Source organism: Oryzias melastigma, linkage group LG9 (genome assembly GCF_002922805.2).
Source record: "Oryzias melastigma strain HK-1 linkage group LG9, ASM292280v2, whole genome shotgun sequence".
Taxonomy (NCBI): domain Eukaryota; kingdom Metazoa; phylum Chordata; class Actinopteri; order Beloniformes; family Adrianichthyidae; genus Oryzias; species Oryzias melastigma.
Genome location: NC_050520.1, coordinates 17,432,271 through 17,449,228, shown reverse-complemented (window position 1 = coordinate 17,449,228; position 16,958 = coordinate 17,432,271). Strand labels below are relative to the sequence as shown.

General features: G+C 40.1%; 1 protein-coding gene across 2 annotated transcripts in view; it reads left to right on the top strand.

The window, feature by feature from the left end:
• Window positions 1–8,764: 8,764 nt before the first annotated feature.
• Window positions 8,765–16,958, top strand: part of LOC112148518 (netrin receptor UNC5C) — a gene marked incomplete at its 3' end in the record, with an annotated part of 179,711 nt that continues 171,517 nt past the window's right edge. Inside the window, 1 exon segment of one of the 2 annotated variants that reach the window (XM_024275701.2) lies at window positions 8,765–9,637. In XM_024275701.2, coding sequence (XP_024131469.1) covers window positions 9,520–9,637 — 118 coding nt within the window. 2 annotated transcript variants of the gene reach the window in all.

The window sequence follows — 16,958 nt, the reverse complement described above, 5'->3', positions numbered from 1 at the left end:
CTTATTGGACCAAAAAAGAAAAGAAAAGAAATGAAATATCATGTCATTTAAATTGTCATAAAAAAGGATCTGTTAAGCAAGAAAGAAAATGTAATTTACGTCCATTTACCCATGGTTGAAAAATCCTCCTTTAGCTGTAATGACTTCAAATAATCAATACTGCATTACTTTATGATCTCTGGAATTATTGTGGGTTAATCTGAACTCTACAGCACTATTTCATTTGGGCTTTGGGGTTTCACTAATGCAGTAGTCCCTTATGGGCCGACCACATAATTCCACTTTATAAAGTATGATTTTTTTTTCTTCTGCATCTTTTTATCAGTCATATTGATTTTTTTTATTTTTATTTTTGCTGTTACGTTTATTTTTTTCCTTAAATGACCCGGTTTTTGGCCAATATTTAGCTTTTGGACATATTCTTATGTATTTGTTCTGCTATAAAAATGGAGGATCTCTATTCTATGGGTACAAAAGAACCCCACATCATGATGGCTCCACCCCCATCTTGAAAGAGGATGTGAGGTATTTCAAATGCTGTCTGATTTCTACTACAGATGGTGCAGGACATTAGGACTAAGTGACTCCATTTGGTCTCATCTGTCAACAGGAAATTGCCCCAGAAGCCTCGTGGTCTTAGAAGTGGTTTGTGAATCCCAGTCAGGACTGCATGTTATTTGACAAACGAGGTTTTCTCGCAGCATTACTTGCAGCGGTGAAATCATCGTGGTCTTCATCAATGTTTTCTGAGGCCTATGGAATGTGAAATTCAGCTCCTCTGGTTTTTTTGTTTGTTTTTGTTTAAGTCCCGCATATCAGACTAAATTTTGTTTCCAGATGCATTCCTGCAAAGATTGGCGACTGCCTTGAATGTTTCCCATTTGCGGATGATTGTTCTGACTGAAGAATGTTGAAAGTGTTTAGAAATGATTTTATAACACATTCCAGAGTGAAATGTGGCAACACTTTTTTTTTTGTTTCTTTTTTCCCCCTCACCGATTGTTCGTGTCTGTTTTTCTCAGAACATTTTTAACGCACACAACTGAAAGCTCCACAGGAACAGACTACACAAACATCTGCCTGCATAGAGGTCTGCACACCTGCTGATAAACAAATCATTAAAATTAATGATTACCAGTACCTGTTTAAATTAATAATTTGCTCCAACATAGTTCTGTCTTCAAGCAGGATTTTATGTTTTAAGATGTAATCCTGTTTGGTATTTTTGATTTTTTTCATTAAGTGAGTTCGCTTTTTCATATCTAAGGAAATACGATGATAACCATTTTTCTCAAATTTTGGAACAATTTTGCTAAATCTGTGAAAATCATTACAGTTATAAACCAACGATGGCAGATTCAAGTTTTGTTTTCCCACAGTCTAATGGGGTTTTTCTTAGCAAGACAAAACAGAATGCTAAGTGAAAAAAGTTATGTTTTTACCTGCTTTAGCAGTTACCAACAGTGGTGACCACGTGTAGAATTTAAAGTCACAAAAAAACAAGGTGACTGGATTTTATTTTGAAGTTCTGTATATGGATAAAGCTTCCCGGAACTTTAGAAAATCTATTAAAACAAGGATTCTAGTAAAAAGCCTAAAAAGATAATCCACTGCAATAACAAGTATTTTTTCATCAAACATTTTTGCTACTCTCTAGATGAAATATAATTATTTTGCTTGATATGATGCAACAACAAAATATATTTTGAATTTCTTGCTGAGTTTATTTATTTATTTATCTTTGAAATTTTTTTTTGTTTATTTATTGTATATTATAATAAAAGTTATTTTATAGTTATTGTATATTTGTGTAATATTAATAAAAAAATCTTTTTTTGTTTCATCATTTTCCATATATTTTTTACAACTTAATCCTAAAATGTTTCTTTCTGTTCTTTAGTGTTAAATTGGTTTTATTCTAGCCCCTAAAATATAAAGTGTATGAATTTATCTATAAATGTACTTACTTTAAAAATATACTGAATTTTAAAAGCATTTTGAAGACATTTTTCTAATTATCAATCTACGGTAAATACGGGCCAATCTACGTAAAGATGAAATTTAGCAAATTTAAAGATTACACTTTATTTTGAAAACTCAGGAAGTCACAAGTCATTTGAAAAAATCTTGCCTAGACAAATTTTGCTGGTTTCAATTGTGTCTTTTTTGTTTCTTTTGCTCCTAACAAGGAAAACATATTGTGGATTGTACTTTTTAAAATTTCTATTGAGAAAAACATTTTTTCCAGTTCACCTACGTCATAATCTGTATTTTTTGATCATTAGCTGCTTAATTCCTGACTTTTGTCTGCAATAAGTGCAGGTACTTTTTTATTTTTTTGGGGGGGGGGGCAAGACTTTAAAATAGACTTCAATCAACAAATATTTACTGGAATGATCCTCTTTGTGTTTGGTTTTTAGTTTTTTTTTCTTGAACACTTCTCCAGATGAGGTCATGTAAAATTTGTAGGAATTTGTTGCGTGTTTGCTTGTCAGGGAGCAATTCAGTTAGATGACGGACGTTATCTCATTGTCTGTCTGTCCTTCTGTTCTGGTCGGGGAGGATTTCTCCATTCACTTCTGTGAAATCCCTCAGTGATGCCCCATCCGCAGGACCGGCTGACACAGAGCCATCTCGGGAATGAGATTGTCAGCACTCATCACCAAACTAACCGCCAAGCCTCTACAACCAGAACTGATGTGAAAGCTTTGCCATAAAGGACGCTGTTTTAGAAAGAGATGGCTTCCGGATACAAACTTTGGAGACTCAGAACAAGGATGGTTTTCAAATTTAATTTGCCATACCCCAACACACACATCTACCTAAACCTCCACATGTAGGTGTAGCACATGCGCCTCTCTTCTTCTTTACGGCTCTCTTTAATCCACTTGAATGTAGCTGGATATTAGATTAGAATGTTATAGATGTGATTATTCTTCCCTGGGCACAGTCATCTATTTGCTGATTAAAACATGAACTGGGAGCCATTATGTAACTGCTTTAAGAGATTAATCCTAGTCACCCTCATGGGAGCCAGCTCTGGGTTGTAACATGCAATAGAAGTAGCAGGCAATCGCACTTATGACAGTACATTAGTTACAGCTCTACAGGTTGCAACACAGAGAGCTAAAACAGTCAGAGATGTTGCAGCTAGAAATTAACATGGAGTATCACCTGTTTTTCAATCTTCAGTAAAACTGAACAAACAAAAAACAGGCTATTTTCGAACTGCACAAAACAAGCGTGCTCTGCCAAAGTGAAGTGGTTTGAATTGGAATGTGAAGATTCACTTCCTGTGTTCCATAAACAGCCTGAAGCGACGGGTTTGTCGTGAAACCTCTGCACTTTCTATAGATCAAAAGCAACCTCCAAGAATCTAAACTCTAAACCTTTTAGGAGAGCCTGTCATGCTGAAGCACCTTTTGGTGTTGTGCAGTGTGATACAGAACCTCACTGAATCAAGAAGCTACTTCAATCAATGCAGTGTGATAGAAACCTTAAAAGAATGCTGCAACGTATGGCTACAAGGACACAAATGCAGGAGTGAAAGAATTGAACTGAAACACACAAGCAGTCAAAACCAAAATATTAAAGAGTTGAAATGTAGATGACCTTATGCACAGGAACCAAAATATATACACTTAATGGCTGCTTCCTTAGATACACCTTGCCAGTAACAGGTTGGACACCCTTTTGCCTTCCGAACTGTCTTAACCCTTGGTGGCATAGATTCAAAAGGGGACTGGAAACATTCTTTAGGGAGTTTGGTCCATGTTGACATGATAGCATCACATTAGCTGCATATTTGTTGGCTGCACATCCATGATGTAAATCTCCTGTTCCACCACACTATTGGAGGAGATATAGACTATAGGTTGCTCTATTGGGCTGAGATCTGGTGACTGTGGAGGCTATTTAAGTGCTTCATGTTGAAGAAACCAGTCAGAGATGATTCCAGCTTTGTGATAAGGTTTGTTATCCATCAGAAGATGGTACACTGTGGTCATAAAGTGATGGACATGGTCAGCAGCAATAGGTAGGCGGTGATATTGTGACCATGCTCAATTGGCACTAAAGGGCCCCAAGTTTTCCAAGAAAATGTCCCCCACACCATTATACCTCCACCACCGCCCTGAACTGTTGATACAAGGCAGATTGGATCCATGCTTTCATGTTGTTGATGCCAAATTCTGACCCTACTATCCAAATGTTTTGGTGAGCCTGTGTGAATTGTAGCCTCAGTTTCCTGTTCTTTTCCTGACATGAGTGTCACTTGGCGTGTTCTACTGGTGCTGTAGCTCATCTGCCTAAAGGTTGGATGTTTTTTGAGTTCAGAGATGTTTCAACTACAGTTGTAACCAGTAGTTATTTGAGTTACTGTTGCCTGTCTATCAGTCTGGCCATTCGCCTCTGACCTCTGGGATCTACAAGGTATTTCCACCCACAGAACTGCTGCTCATTGGATATTCTCTCTTTTTCTGACCATTCTCTGTGAACCCCAGAGATGATTGTGGGTTAAAATCCCAGTAGATCAGCAGTTTCTGAAAACTCTCAGACCAGTCCATCTGGCACCAACAACCATATCGCATTCAAGGTCACTTAAATCGCCTTTCTTCTCCATTCTGATGCTCGGTTTGAACTACAGCAGATCGTCTTGACCATGTCTACATGCCTAAATGTAGTTGCTGCTGCGTCCTTGGATGATTAGAAATTTGCGTTAGTGAGCAGCTGGACATATGTGCCTCATAAGGTGGTCGGTGAGAGTATATTTGAAATACAGAGGAAGTAATTAGCCTGACAGGAAGTAGCTGAAGTAAGTGGTGTGATCTTGACACATGGGAAAACAAAGCATAGAAGAAACTAAGATAACCTGATCGTAAAACTGATCGAGAGCCAAAGACCCTCCCATTCATTCAAACTGTCCGCTGAAAAAAAAAGGAGTTGTGATTCGAAAAGACTGCCTGATGGCTTTCATTGGTTGCCAAGCAACTTGACAGCCACAGCAAGACTCCAGTGAGTCATCAAATTGGGCCAAAGATGAGTGCTATCAATCTGATCCTGCAGTCCAAAAACTAAAAGGTGCAGTTCATGCAGAGGAAACTGCTGAGATGGAGTCGAACGCTGAAAGTCACTGGTGTTAAGAAGCACTCGGCTCACTTGTGTACGTCAAAATTGCACCGAAAAATGAGGCCAAAATGTAGACACAGGGCAATTATTGCTGCTCACATTGGCTCTGAGTTTGATTAAACACCGTTCTTAAAGCCTCCTCTGGGCTTTGTCATGATGGTGATATCTTGTCAGCTCCTCCTCTACCCTGCTTTGTGTCTCCCTGTCTCATTATCACTACCTCTTTGATTCTGTGAGCTACAGAGCAGCAGCCAATGGGAACATTTGTTCAACTTTCTGGGTACTGTATGGCTATCTCTCTAATGATGGCAAATGTGAAGAAGCACAGGCTTTGATGATCCTCATATTCAGAGGCGAAACAAAACAGGCAGTGCAACAAAGTGCTGCAAAAATATAGACCTTGAGGGCTCTGGAACCAGAACACATGGACGCCGGGACGTGCGTACGCACCAAACCCTTTTGTCTTTTAGCTTAAGTGGAGACAGACCGTCAGAACGTCTGCCATTATCGGCTGAGAGAAGGACAGAGCCAAATTAAGGAGGAGGAACGAGGCTCACATTCATTATTTAGCATGACCAGTTTTTAAAGGGGGAAATTCCACCATGCTGTGGCAGATACCAAACATTAACGTCTCCCCCTCCAGAAAACAAGCCTCCAATGCTGCAGACAACAGCTGACTTGGATTTAGTTGATTATTCACAACAAAACACCATAATAATATCCTGAAATCATATTTACATTTTTATTTTGATTGATAAAACCATATATTTATATTAATAAATATAGGATATAATGTCTTGTAAAACATAATTAATTATTCCGCTGTGATTAATTGTTTTTTCTGATTTTTTTTTTTCAGAAAAAAATTGTTCTATAAAAATTGCATCACTCTGAATATGATTTTATCGTATTAATAAGAACGTTTCTGCTGCATTAACAAATACACATGCATTATTCAAAGTATAACATTATTCTGATTGCTTTATTCTTCAATTTGATTAGTCATTTTTAAATTCAGATACTCCCTGGATCAATTCGCCTGTGGGGATTAATTTTTAATTTCTCCGTACTGAATCTTCACTTTTACGCCCAAAATAGCATGTAAACATCTGTGCAAAACTTGTTCAGAACATTTTAACTTTCAACTTTTTAAGAGTATATTAGGGAATAATAGGGAAATTATAATAGATAATTTCCAGTGGTGTGGTGGAACTCTGTAAAACAATTGTTCACTTTTTCTCCAGTGCTGTGTTCACACTTATGACTTTTGAGGTAAATTCACATCCTCCACCTCTATTTAGAAGCACGGCTAATTTGTCACTAAATTTTCAGGGCTAAAATTTCAAGGTCAAATGATGTTTTGGAACTTTATTGAACGAGAGTCCTTCTCATAAACATTTGTTAATTAAAAGGAAAGGAAAAAGGCTCTCAGGTGTTGATGCTTATTTATCGACCGGACATACGCTAAGCATGCTATTGTTAGCCACGTAGCTTGCTAGCTTATAAAACTCTAGATTAAATTATATATCATAGCAAATGCTGACATTACAGACAACTAAAAAAAATATCCATAAACTTGCTGTGTGTGGGAGGAGCTAATGTTCAAAGTTTGGAAAACTATGTTGGGAAATCCTGTTAATTTAGAATGAAGAGTCTTTCTGATTTTACACTTATAGACACCTTCAAGAAGCTTTGAAGAAGATTCAACTGTTTGTTTGATTTCTACCACTTATCAACAGTTTTCGTTTCTGAGCCGTAATATTTTTTTTCTCGTTCCACTTTCTGACTTTTTGGAACAGAGGAGTGCTTATATAAGACTGCTGTGTATGGGTTGAGCAGAAAACAGCCGACTCTGATGTCAAAGGCTTATATTAAGCAGCTTCCACCTTTCACCCCCCGAGGAGGTTTTCATCATTAACACCTGCCCTGAATGCCATTTTTCAATTTACACATCCTCCACTCTTCTCTTCAACTCTGCACCGAAGACGCAAGCAGAGAGGATAAAAAAATGACACAAGGGAAAATGAGAGATTTTAACTGACCGAAACAAAAGTACATTTCTATTAATATCATGGGAGTTTAAAGCAGTGATAATTGAGACAGAGCAGCAACGTCTTCACAATGTTTTGTCGAAATTGGGACTTTTGCTTTAAGAAATACGCAGAATTTGTCACAACAGTTTGTTGAAATTCTAAATGCTAAATGGGATTATAATACTGAACATGTGGTCACAAGAGCTGAATTTTCCTTTTAAACTAGTTTATCTAACTCTACTCCTAAATTACATTAATATTTCAACAAATAAATTAACTTTTTTATTATTTTATGGAGAAAATGAAGAACTTCATAAAGTTAGTTTCCTTTTCTTTCTTATATTCAGCTGTTGAAAGCCCATTTCACCTCTTACTAGTCAATAGTGATAATCTACTAAAGATATAACAGGATTTTTCCTTTAGAAAAATGACTCTTTCACTAAACTTGTCTCAACTTGCAGAAAAAAAAGCATCGAAGTTGGAGAAAAAAATCCGGCACAATGTCAAAACGAAGCCTTGATTTAACACGAGTATTAGGTTCAAGTCACTGGCTGTCAACAGAAGGAATATATGTTCTGTGCCTCCATGCATAACAGTGAAAATCCCTTTGCCACCGACTGCAGCTTGTGTAAGTGCTGATCCATATCCAGGAGTGCCATATGTTTCCCGTGTAACTTATTGCTTTCCCATTCCCAATAAAGTGGCAGAATAAAAAGGCTTTTACTGGTCCCTGTGGGTAGCGGCTACTTCCAGTGGTAGTCTCTGAGCTGCGGGGCTGCTGTGGTGACAAATGGCACCGAGCACGCATTTTACTATTGCCATTTACAATGCATGATCCAGGCTGTGCCGCTCAAATGACTGTGCAGCAACACTGTGGAGAATTATAGCAGCTGTGTGTGTGTACAAGCACATATATTGAGCCTGTTTGGCAAGTCATTTTAGCTTTTACCTCTTTAGTGAGACGTTTTCCAAAGAAAAAAAAAAAACAACTTTCACTGTAGTGATTTGTTTTAACAACAATTCAATTTATAGAATAAATTTGTGGTTGCTGTTGGTTTGGCTTCACTTTGATTCACTGGCCTAAAATCGATCCAGGACATCTTTAACCAGAAATTCAACCAGTGTGACTCAGAGATGATAACTGAATACTGAACAGTGAAGGTGAAGTTTTCCAGATTCTGTTGTTTTTTTCACATCAAAATCATAAAAATGAAAAAAAATTTTGAGCATTCTACCTCAGTGTTTTATAAAATTCAGAGTGTTTTCGCACTGTAATGATGGATTGATCATTTTTGGCTGTCATCACATGTGTGTTGTCTGCTTTGATGGTCATTTTTATGTTATAGTAAAATACTGTACCTCAAGATGGTCACACCTTGTGATTGTTGTACTTTTTCTGTTAGTCTACAAACTGACCCGCCCCTCACATCAGAGGATAAAAAAAAAACGGTTATATGTGTTTCACCAGAAAAAGTTTGGGGACCCCTGATCTAAAGGACAGCCTTTAAAATCAAAGTGCCATGCTTAAAAAAAAGACAAATAATGAAGAATAAAACAGCTGATTATTGATTAAACTTTTCACAGAAAACAAAATGAGTCATTTGACCTAAATCTCTCTATTTTTTCATATTGTTGCATTATTAAGCAGAATAAACTCCATCTGTGAGAACTCAAGTCCAGCTGATGTGGCCATCAGGGGGCAGAAACTAGTCGCTGATCTTTTCTGAATATTTATAGTTTGCTCCATATCTGAACGACTGAATGAGTGCAGCTGATTTATGAGGGGAAATGCTTTTAATTTGGAGGATTAAACGAATTCAAACAAATTGAAGTTCAGGTCAACCATTTTCCGGTTTTCCAGCGACACTTGAAAGTTCTGTTGGCGGACTCAGAGGCGCACCAAAGGTGAGGACGCATCAGTGGACTGCGGAGCAAAAAGCCACCGGATTGATCATTGGGGAGGAAATCGGAGTAAAAGGGAAGGGGGAGCAGAGGTGGAAACTGGAAGTGCGTTAGCCAGAGGGCGGTGGCATTTCTCTCTCTCTGCGTAAACGGAGAAGGCGGAGAGCAAGCGAGGAAAGCGGAGATCAGTGGAGAGGCAGCAGAGGCGCTGACAGGAGCCACGGGAGCGCGCGCTCATTCAAGCACCTCAAGCACTCTGAACGCGGAGTAACGCTTTCACACCAGAACGGCTGACTCGGGACTCATCCGCGGATCTTGTGCTGTTGGAGACGGGGGGGTCTTCTAACCCCCGTCGTGGAGCGAGGAGTTGGAGTGGTTTTAATTTTTTTTTTCCTTTTTTTTTTTTTCCTTTGGGTTTCATTTCTGTAGATTTTTTTCCTGCTCAGCTTCATCTGTGATGAGTAAAAGTGGACTGAGAAGGGGAGTAGAGCTCGGAGGCTCCAGCCTGGTGAGGATGTGCGCCGCGCCGGGCATCCTGCTTCTCCTGGCGCTCGCGCACCCTGGACTCACTCAAGGTAAGACGTTTTCAGACGTCTTGGCACGCGAGTCGCGTGAGTTCAAGAAAAGATGCTGGAGGACAGAACTCCAGTGTCCCTGAATGAATGAATGGTGGATGCATTATTTTTTTTAAACGAATTAAAAAACTCGCATATGTCTGCCAGAGTAACGCACCTTATATTTCTTTAGCCGATATGTGCGCGTTTGGAATGCGCAAAAACGCACACGATGCCACAACTTCCCACGATTCTGTTTGAGGGAGTCCAAACAAAGCGCACTCTCTGAAGGGGGTGAACGCATTATTTTGCTGCTGTATTACAGCTGTGTCCACCACGCGCCCCAAGTGGGACATAAAAGGGGAAATTGAAGTGATATTTTTGCGGAACGCCACAGCAGCTCCGGAATAGAGCTGCTGCTGCTCCTCTCGCAAAAAACACCCCCACTGAGCCACTGAACCCACTCCACGAGGCTTTCCACGCACTTCTGACCATCTTAGAGTGAGCCTGTTCATCCACAAGAATTTAAACTACACCTTGTGCGCAAAAGACGCACAAGGTGTAGTTTAAAATCTTGTGGATGAATCTTATCATGGAAGCTTGGATTCCTCCCCTGGTTTCTCTGCTATAGCAGTGAGCAGAACTCCTGCAGGATGAAGTCTATTAATTAGTATTGACATTACAAATTGGCCAAGGGCTTTTGTGGTGAATTTGGTCAGTAATTGGACATGATGTTTGCTGCTGCGCCTCTCTTGTTGCCCAGAGGAAGAAAATGTCAGTAAAAGTGCCTCCAATATTCATTCCACAGATTCTTTATTGGCTCACCTGTAAATCGATACACTGCAATTTAGGGACCGGTTTTTGAGTAGGGCTTCACCCATCTATTATGGATGGCACGCTTGGCACTGATATGAGGCTCTCTGTAGAGGACGGAGGGAGATAATTGAGACTCCCATCATTGCTGGTGCATTTGAGGGAGGTGACAGCCGTCAGTCGTTCTGCACTTCTAAAAGATCCAGTTTTCTCCTCCCTCTGTCATCTTTTCTGAGGGGTTTGTTTCCATGGTTGTCCTCGCCAGCCTTCATCTGGCATTCCCCGCTTTGTTTGTTTCCGCTTTTCTTTGCTCCTGACAACCTGGTTCATGTTTCTGAAGAATGTGTGCAAGGAGTCACTTATTAGTTCCTCTATAGTTTGAGAAAAACACAAACTTCCAACCACTGTTTGGGGGTGTTTTGTAGAGTCCATGCGGGTAGAACAATATTTGAATGATTGTCATGCTACGTTTAATCGCTTACAGCCAGGATCTACCACTTGTTGTGCCTCAAATTTAATAGCTAGTTTGTTTTCAAGTCTTAACTGATTGAATTCAGAATGAAGGGGTTTGTGAGAACGATGCTGGGACTGCTGTGGATTAAAGCCTAATGAAAAGCCGTAGGGAACCTCAATCAGATTTTTTTGGTGCACTTTTGCTGCTCCAAATGGGTTTAATCCAAATCATTTTACCCTCCATTAATTCCCTCCTAAGCTTTACGTCATTTAATTAAGCAGTTTGGGTCCTGTGTTCACGTCTTTGTCTTTTGCAGACTCTATTTGTATACACCGGACATGTGCCGGCACAATATGGGGAGGAGTGTTAGTGGAGATTCACTCACGCCATCTCAAGTGCATATGTCTGTCTTTTGAGTAAGCCACTCCCCCCAGCAGTGGTGGCTATTAAAAAACCATTAGCTCTGCCCCTTTGCATTTTGATGTGGAGTGAATAGCTGTCAGGATCACTATATTCAGCCTGAGGAGTCGCCTTGTTTATTATAAAGGACCGTTCAGATCAGGCAATTTAGCACATCACACAATGCTTATTTAAGCCTCGTCCACATTCAGGGTGGAGCTGATATTTTATTTGCCACCTTGTGTGTTGGTTTGTTGTGTGTTTGAAGCACTTTTAAGTTAAAAATGTGACATCCTGAAAATATCTTTTAGGTAGAAGCATGTAAAAGGATAAAAAGCACAGCAAAAGCTTTCTTTTTTCAGTACGATAACACCTTTTTTTGTGCTCAATTGTGAGATCTGGTCCCATTAGTTTGTGATAAAATTCCCATTTTTGTATTTTTAACATACAAACTAAAGGTATGCAAACACAATTTGATTGCCTCCCTCTTTACCATGAGGCTGAGATCTGTTTCACCGGTCGACTCACTGTGCAGGTGCAGAGTTGCACTGAAGTGCTCCTCTGAGGTGTGTGTGCTTGTTTATGAACATGGCAGTTTAGGGACTGTCACAGATAAATCCTGTGCACTGAGTTTGTTTGTGAACTTGGCAGGGCTGTGGTGATCTGCTGCATTGGTGCGCGCGTGCTTGTGCACATATGGGCACGACGGCCGTGCAGGGAGGCCCCGTGCTGTCCCGCCATCCCGCTCTTATCCCGTCCCAAGGTGGCACACGGCCGTCCAGGGTTCAGCGCTCGCGAGGGAGACAGCTGGGACTCGTTGGATCTAAACAGGACACTTTGATTTGCTGTGGCGCTCTGGCCGGCGTGCGGCGGGCGCTCCAACAGGTTTTCTGTGGAAAATTTGATTGTGTTTATGTATCAAAGGGGGAGAGGGAGGAACGTGGAGAGAAAGGATGAATGCATGAGGATTGGAGATCTCTCTGGGTGGTTTGTCCGAGCTTTGATCACTCCACTAGGACTTGATAAGCTGACTGACTGTCGCACACACACACAAACATGCACACAGGCAGATATTTCTGCAGTCAAACAAAGCTGTTTTCTGTCTGCATTTTCTGTGCTGTATGTGCGACTCTGCCCGGCGTGCATGGTGTGTGCGCTTGGACGGAGTGTGTGAAAGGAAGCCTTTGACTGTGTCTGGGGTTGTTTTGTGTTGAAGACCCTCCTGCTGCTAGGACAGCCTAGTGATGGCAGATTTCCTTCGCCCTTTTGTGCCCTTCAAAATAAAAAAAAAGCAATAGTATCTTTGTCTGCTCATCCATGCATTTCAGAGCCTTTTGAGATGTTTCTTCACCCATATTTCAGCTTTTTGGGCTCTAATTCTTTCACTCCCGTCTATTGCGGAGTTGATTTGGGCGTTCTAACTTCTCCCTTCACGGTTGCGGCCCAGTTTGGGCTGTAAATCCTTGACATGTCCACCTACAGCTGCTTGGGTTTCACTTGAACAAACAGCAGTTGGTCTATTTCAAGAATCAGGAACACCGTGTTTGGATTGTTTGTGGTGAAAGGGGAAAGATGAAATCCAAGTTTCAAAGATGTGCGGTTTTTCAGAAATGTATCAACTAAACGCACCCTCCCACCCTTTGCACCATTTACTGTCTGTGACTCTCCACTGGGGAAAACCCCAGCATGGAGCGCAGGAACGGATCCCAGCGCCGGTTTGCGTCCGACCACGCGCGTTTATGCTTGTTTTTCTAGAACGAAAGCTAAAGAGAAAGGGGGAGGCTGAAGACACAGAAACTCTCTGAAACGAAATCCCAGCTTCTCCTGCTGTTGGGCCTAATTCCTTCTAGAGTTTCATGTAACGATCTGGAATTATGAATTTTTCATGGCCTGCGTAACCTAAGCTTCGTTTGGTGCTCCCATTTCCAGACTTTTTTGTTTTAGTTTCTCTATCTGCGTTCCTGTGTGTGTGTCTGATGGGTGGTGGCAGTGAGAAAGAGCCATTTGTTCCCAATTATGGTTTACTATATAGTCCCGCTGTTTCCAACTGTTATCAAAAACGTTCAAGCTGATTTAAAGTCCCACTTTAATCATCTTTTTTTAAATCACTCCCAGTGGCCTTTTCATTATGATTATACCAGTTTTAGCCTAAATCAAAAGACCTGTTGTTTTCTAGGACATAGTTTCTATAGAGCTACATGAGTTCATTAGAAGTTTGCCTCTGAGTTGTGGGTGGGACAGTTGGTGCAGAGTAAGTCTGCCTCCATTTCCCATCATCCCTTTATTTAGACTCTCTTCTGCTAGCTTACAGCCCCTCATACCAACCATTATTGTAGTGGTGGAACTAGTGGATGCATCAGAATGGAGCGGAGCAGGGAGCTTTGGGCCTGCTGGCTGTAGCACCGATGTCACTGCTACAAGCTTTTTCAAACTATTTTTTTCTCTGCTCCTAAATAACAACAATTTCGATACATAAATACTGAGAAATGTGATTTAAAGCTTCATTTTCTTAATTTGTGTCCTCCATGAGGAAAATGCTACAGGAACAAGCTAAAAACACCAGAAACAGTCTTTTTCCTTCAGGATATTATCAACTAGGGGTGTAGGGAAGAATTGATCCAGTGATATATCACGATATTTCATTTGGTGATACTTGTATCGATGTAAAATGCTGACAAGACGATATTTAATTAATTTGTTGTGAGCGTCCTTCAGTGTCTTACTTTTGTTGTCCACTTAAACCCCCGACCAGTAGTTGGCAGCACAGCCCCTTTTGGGCAGCACTGCACCTGAACAGCAAAATCTCTCTAGAATCCGCTTGTGTTAAATTTTCAGTCTCATATGTTCATACAGACTCGTGGTTTTTGTTCTTATGAGACATCTACTACTTAGTATGACTTAGATTTTTTTTAAACAAAGTGAAAATTGTTCTGGTATAGTCCTGGGATATATTGCGATGTGTATCATGGGATGTGTATCGCGATACGTATCGTGTGGCCAGATTCTTGCCAATCCACATCCCTGTTACCAAACCAGTTAAAAAACATTCCAAAAATTAAAATATTGATTTAAGTAAGAAAGAGTTCTGTAAATGTTTATTTTCTAATGAGCTGCAAGGACAAATCTCTTCAAAAGCGCGAGCATGGACTATGGGAATTCCCGCCAAACCGTCTCGGTTCCCTCTCATGTCAATCGTCCCAGTTTCTCTGGTTCTTATATCTCTGTCCTGCTTTTGTCTCTTCCATCTGTTTGCTCATCACCCAATCTATTGTTTATTTAATATTTTTTCCACAACAGTTTTTTTTCCTTCCCTCACACTTGTTCTTGTGTGTCAAAAAAAAAACAAAACATGTGGCTACATTTGAATAAGGGACTCATTGTTATTCCGAAGTGGGATCAGGAACGGTGGGACTTTTTATCTCTGCGTCCATGTGTTCGGTCAGAGAAACTCATCAGTCAGCCAAAGGGGGGGACATTTGTTTGCTCCCACGCCTGGGTCTGATTCAGATAAATGGAATTAAAAGTGAAGGAAAGATGGAGGGGAGAAAGGACTGTGCTAGCTGCTCTTTATTGAAATCTCACCTTGTATCTTTGTTTTAACGCCACGCTTGTGTCCACATCCCGCCCACTTAGGCTTTTCATAGCCTGTATAATCCTTTTATTAGAGACTGTAAAACATCCAGTAAATATTCTGGATTGGTTTGGTTTTAATCAAAAACAACAAGCTGCTCTTCTGGGTGATGGCAGATCCTTTATTCTATATTGTGAGAAAACTTCTGCCGCTTTAATCCTCCGTCCCGTCCTGTGTCTGTCTTTGACACTTTGGCTGGACTGATGCCAAAGAAACCGTCTGCTGCCGCCAGATTTTCCGCTTACGCCACTCATGTTAAAGTTCCACCAGAATTATAATTGCTATTTCACAATAAACCCACCGACGGGGCAGGAGTGTTGAAATTCACAAGTTTGATGCCCAGAAACTCCCAACAAATACAACCCATTTGGAGCTGCGGCGGGTCTTTTGAAGAATTCCTCCAGGGGAGACACACGACCGGCAGATGGGCGTTGGGTGATCTGGCATGGGGGCCTGTTTGTGTGTTGGGGCAAAAGAGTTTTATCTGTGTCACCATGAATATATAATTAAGGTGCCGTTGAGAAAAGTGTTGTGACAGGAGGTGATAGCTGAAAATGCTGAACCCTATAACTGGCAAAAATTGCTAAAGCTAATGGCTGAAAATGCAGAAGCTGAAAGCTTACTAAAATATTAGCTAAATGCCAAATTTGCCACAAAAAAGGGAAAAATGTCTAATTTTGTCAAAACAGCAAGCATATTGTTAAAATATGATAGCTATAATAGCTGAACTCCAAAGAAGCTTAAAAAAATGGAAAAAATGTCTAAATTAGCCACTTTTCATATTGCTAATATATTAGCTAAACTCCAAATTAGACAAAAAAAAAATAAAAAAATGTCTAATTTTGCTATATTTGTTTGCTAAACTCCAAATTAGAAAAAAACCCTGAAAATGTCTAAATTAACCAAAAACAGCTAGCACGTTGCTAAAATAATAACTAAACTCCAAATTACCCTTAAAAAACAGTAGTTGCTGAACATTTTAAAGTTGGAATGGTGTCTAACTTGCAGGAGGTCACACGTTTTAAAGTTCAATTTCTCATTCATTTTCTATAAGGCATATTTTGCTCAATATTTCAAAACTTTGAAGTTTATATATAGTCAAAAGACTATAGAAGTTGTTGATAGTGTGATTGAGTTTTTACGTGCCAAAAAAATCTACGGAAAGGCACAAGAAAATCACTATTGTGAGAAAGCGTTACAGCATTCACACAAATAAAGTGAATTTTATAGAAAACAAAAAATAAAAAAACAAAAATCTAGGTGCTTTTCTCTTTTTTTCTGATTTATTTAAAGAAAAAAAGAGTGAATTTGACACTCTCGTTCTTTTGTGATATGAAACAAAGCCTCACTGTAAAGGCCCATTCAACTTCTGCTTGATAACAGAGAAAGGAGGAGGACGAGGAGGACGAGGAGGAGGGAGCGAGTGAGCGGGCTGAGTGGTGTTAGGAAGCTGCATGAAGGATTAGCCCTCTATATCTTTCATTGCTACATTCTCTATTCCTTTGTTACTCCATTTCTGCCCTTTCTCTCCTCACGTTTCCCTGTTTTTCAGCTGCTTTTCCTTTTCATTCTTTTTTGCTTCATCAATCCGCCCTCTTCATCATCCACCCCAACAGAAACTCCTTTCTTCCCTTACTTTCTTTTTTTTATCTGTAATCCAGCAGTCCGTCCAAGGAAATATGCAAAAACTATAATTACTATAATAGCCACTGTAACTTTTTACCTCCTCAGCTTACATCTGTACTCCGCTCAAGAGTTATGACTCCTGTGAAAGAGTACATTGTAATTCAGTAGGATCCCGTGAAAAAGGGGATTTAGCGTCTGTCATAAAAAGAGGTTACGGTCGCCTTGTTTCCTCCTAAAAAAAACATGTGACATGATGTAATTTGCTGAATTCTTAACTTTGAGGGTGCAAAGGGTACAACCCACACAAACACACGAGGACATAAAACAACACATGATCTAGAGCAGGGGTCTCAAACTCGCGGCCCGCGGGCCATTTGCGGCCCGCAGGATGATGATTTGCGGCCCGCGTCTTCATATGA